General features: G+C 47.6%; 1 protein-coding gene across 1 annotated transcript in view; it reads right to left on the bottom strand.

The window, feature by feature from the left end:
• Positions 1–1,598: 1,598 nt before the first annotated feature.
• Positions 1,599–3,974, bottom strand: part of LOC104545170 (pituitary homeobox 2-like) — a gene marked incomplete at its 5' end in the record, with an annotated part of 2,518 nt that continues 142 nt past the window's right edge. Inside the window, 2 exon segments of the mRNA XM_010190232.1 lie at positions 1,599–2,162; positions 3,888–3,974. The exon segment at positions 3,888–3,974 is cut by the window's right edge and continues 30 nt beyond it. Coding sequence (XP_010188534.1) covers positions 1,599–2,162; positions 3,888–3,974 — 651 coding nt within the window.

Below are 3,974 nucleotides of genomic sequence, written 5' to 3'. Positions count from 1 at the left end.
CCGCCAGCCCCTCCTTGCCCTCCCGTGGTGTCAGTCGATTGGGAGGGCCGAGCGAGCAATTCATCTTGATTTGTTTCAATTGTCCGGCGACGGCAAAGTTATAATCCTGCATAACTTCAGGAACAAGCAGGTTGAGAATGAACGGGTCGATATTATTTAAAACAAAAACACACGAGAGCACGACCTTTCCCTTCAACGACGTGTTGCAGCACGAAGCCGCAGGAAACTCGAGGGTAACCTCTCACCCCCGCGCTCGGCGGGGCCGCGGAGCTCTGGGCTGCTCTTTGTTTCCCTCCATGTCTGAAAGGGTGATTTAGAAATAGAAATGTAATATTACATGAAAGATCTCCCCGTTGACGAGAGAAGGTGAGCGCAAGGGGCGGCAAAGGGGATAGATTATTTTGAACAGGAGAAGTTTGTTTGCAAACTGGCTTTTATTTTCTTTTTTTTTTATTGTTTTTTCCCTCCTCACCCCCTCTTCTTTAATGTAATAAAATCTTCCTTCACAGTGGGAGAAATTTATGCTCGAGAAACAGCAACTTTGTGGCTGGTAATTCTCGAGGCCAACGATGTCAAATAATCCATTTTTTTCGGGGTGTGCGGGGGAAAAAAGAGTCCCGCTGCACGGAAGGCAGCACGGCCAAGCCTCACATATCTCCTGCACGCAACTTTGGCACCAAGGATCTTTTTTAAACTTGAAAAAAAAATGCCAACATTTATTTGTATTGCAATAAAAGTACTGCCCTGTGTTTCCAGAGAACGAGATCCAGTGTCAACTGCAGACCAGTTACCGCTGCACAGCTTGACTCAGTAAATAAAAATCCAGACAAAACTGTATGCTGTATATTTTACTCCATGAAATAAAACACTTTTTTTTCATGTTTGCTGAAAAGTAAAACAATAATATTGTACGAAATGTTATACACAGGGCATGTTTTACATTGCAATATCAGAAACATCATTGCATCCACCAGAGGTACTATTCTAAAACTGATATTCACACAATGTTTTTTTTTTTTAATAATTATATGTTAGAAACATACAGTGTTGCATTTAGTATATACATTCCCTTGCTCGCAAGCGAAAAAATCCTAATCACTTCTGTGTAACATGCTTTATTTTAAAGCCTAACCTTTTAAAAACACTGTTGTGATATTACTAACAACTGCTTTTATAAAATTAATTTGACATTTCGATATATATACATCCTTTCAGTCATTTTTATGTTAACAATGCTAAACTTAAAAAATAACAAGCTTATAGTAACATTAAAATGTCATATCATATCCAGTCAAACTTTTGTCCATATATATATATATATATATATATATGTCCATATATATATATATATGTCCTTGTAACTGTTGAAATACTCTTAGTGAAAGAAAGATCTCAGAATCTGTAGGAGGTCCTTTGAAAACAAAGGAACTATCTTATTTCAGTGGTTTCCTCTTTTTTTTTTCCTCTCTCTCTCTTTTCCTCTGCCTCTGATTTTTCCTCCTTTCTCTTTCTCTAGTGCCCATTACTTCCTAGTGTAAATCTCAGTCTCTGCGGGAAATAGGGAGGGATTCCCATGCAGTGTTTCCTACTCGGGTGTCTCACACGGGTCTGTCCACCGCATACTGGCAAGCGCTCAGGTTGGAAGCGGGGTTCTGCACACTGGCATAGCCAAAACTGGAGTGCTGCTTGGCTTTAAGTCTCAGACTCGCCAAGCTGGAGTTACAAGTGTCCCTATAAACATACGGAGGTGTTGGAGGAGCATAAGGGCAGGCTGGCGTTGGCACTGCAGAATTCAGGGAGGGATTGCTCAAGTTGTTCAAGTTATTCAGGCTGTTGAGGCTGGAGCCGGGGACCCCGGTGACTGCAGAGGGAACCATGCTTGAAGACATACTCATGGAGGAGATGGAGTTTGGAGGGGAGAACATGCTCTGAGAAGACAGAGGGTTGACATTCATGGAGTTGAAGAAAGGAAAACTTTTGGTGGAGAGGGAAGCCGAGGTCAGGCCCTTGGCTGCCCAGTTGTTGTACGAGTAGCCGGGGTACATGTCATCGTAGGGCTGCATCAGGCCGTTAAACTGCGGACCGAAGCCGTTTTTGCAAAGCTCGGCTTGCTGGTTCCTCTCTCGCTTTCTCCATTTGGCTCTGCGGTTCTTGAACCAAACCTTTGGAAACGGGGGGAGAGGGGTGGAGGAGAGGGAGGGAGATGTGAGACGCGAGTTAGTCAGAAACCGCCACCACCACCGCGGCCCTTTACATGCCCTTTTTATATACGTATATATCTATAAAAATATGTACATACATATGTATATATATATACACACATATATATGTGTTCACCGCCTCCCCTTCAGAGCGCCGCACTGGGCCGGCGCAGCAATGCTCTCCCGGGGCCGCAGAGCATTCTCCAGGGCCCCAGTGCCGTTGGGGTTTAGCAAGACAGCTCCGTAGCAGCGCCATGCCCCTCGCCCCGTACACCCCAACATAATTTGCGGTGCTCTAATTCGCGCCACAGAGCCCATCGCTTCCGTCTTCTTTTTTGTTTCTTTTCGTTCTCTATCTTTTTACCCCTCTCCTTCCTTGGCTTATTCCTCACTGGAACCATCCAGAGGAAATAAAGAAGTGCAAAAGCGAGGATAAAACGCCTGGAAACTAGCGGAATTTTAAGGCAATGTTTCCTATTACGAGGAAGAAGGGGGAGACAGCAACTAATAAATTCTTGCTTCAGTTTGTTAAAGTTACAAGCTCCTCCTGCACTAAAGCTTCCAGCACCGAAAACCACTCTCTAAACAAACTTGTTCGACTGCTCTTTGGCGGAAAAAAAAAAAAAGCGGGAGGTGGAATAAAAGAAGAAAACAAATCGCCATTTAACAATGTGCTAACTGAGATCTAAGGGGCTCTACTCTTTCCGCAGACAACGGGGAAAATGTGCCCTTTCTCAATCCACATCGGGGTGTCTGCCCAGTCGGGCAGCCGACAGCCAGCAGCCTGGCCGTGTGTATCGGAGCCACCCAGCGGTGTCTGCAGGAGGAGCCAGGCCGTACAGGGGCCTCCCGAACACCGCGGAGACAGGCCTCATCTGGCCGCACCGCGCCGCCCGAAACCAAACACGCACACGCAACACACACCCCGCAAAAATCGCGCCGCGACCGATACCACGTCGTGCTCCGGCGACTAACCGGCCCCACCGGGCTTCGCTACCTGCCGTGGGGCTGTCCCGGCCCCGCTCGCTGCTACTGCCCACAGTTCTCATCGTCTCTTTCCTCAAGCGACCGCGGGGAGAGCATAAATTTATGTAGGATTTCCGAAAATCTGGAGTTTCGGCCTGTCTGGGGGCTTTTTTTGGCGGTTTGAATTTTTTTTCTCCCCCAGCGCGACTATTGCACACCAGCAGGACCCGGTCTCGGTATCTCTGCAACGCCGGGATGGTCCCATAAATCTCCGAGCGGGGAAAGGGCGGAAAGAGGAGCTCGTCGAATTGGGAAACCAAAAGAAAGAGAAAACGCAAGGAAGGGCAAGTCAGGAGCGCCTTGGAGTGAAGCAAAAGCCCTTGTGTATTTTACATCTTTTTCTCATTAGAGGCAGCGCAGGTTGTAGCCTGTTCCAAGTTGCTTTCTTGGCTAATCTTTTCATTAGCGTTTCGATCAAAAGGACCAAGACTCATTGCACGGTGAGGGCGAAACGTGCAGCAAACCATATTTCGGGGAGAGAGATCCCAATCTGTCTCGCTTTGACAGAAATGTCCTGCCCTGCCCCGCTTTTGTGCGAAGTCTCTGAAGTTTGCATACAAACCGAAATCGAAAGCAGCTGCAAACATTTCAGCCCTCCTCCTCTCTCCCTCCGTCCTCGACCCCCGCTGCTCGGGGCCGGGGTGTCGTGTCGGGACTTACCCTAACTCTGGCCTCGGTGAGGTTGGTCCAGACGGCGATCTCCTCCCGAGTGGACATGTCCGGGTAGCGATTCCGCTGGAAGGTGGC

This window comes from Mesitornis unicolor, unplaced genomic scaffold (genome assembly GCF_000695765.1).
Source record: "Mesitornis unicolor isolate BGI_N332 unplaced genomic scaffold, ASM69576v1 scaffold38588, whole genome shotgun sequence".
NCBI classification, from domain to species: Eukaryota; Metazoa; Chordata; class Aves; order Mesitornithiformes; family Mesitornithidae; genus Mesitornis; species Mesitornis unicolor.
This window is presented reverse-complemented; position numbering and strand designations above follow the sequence as displayed.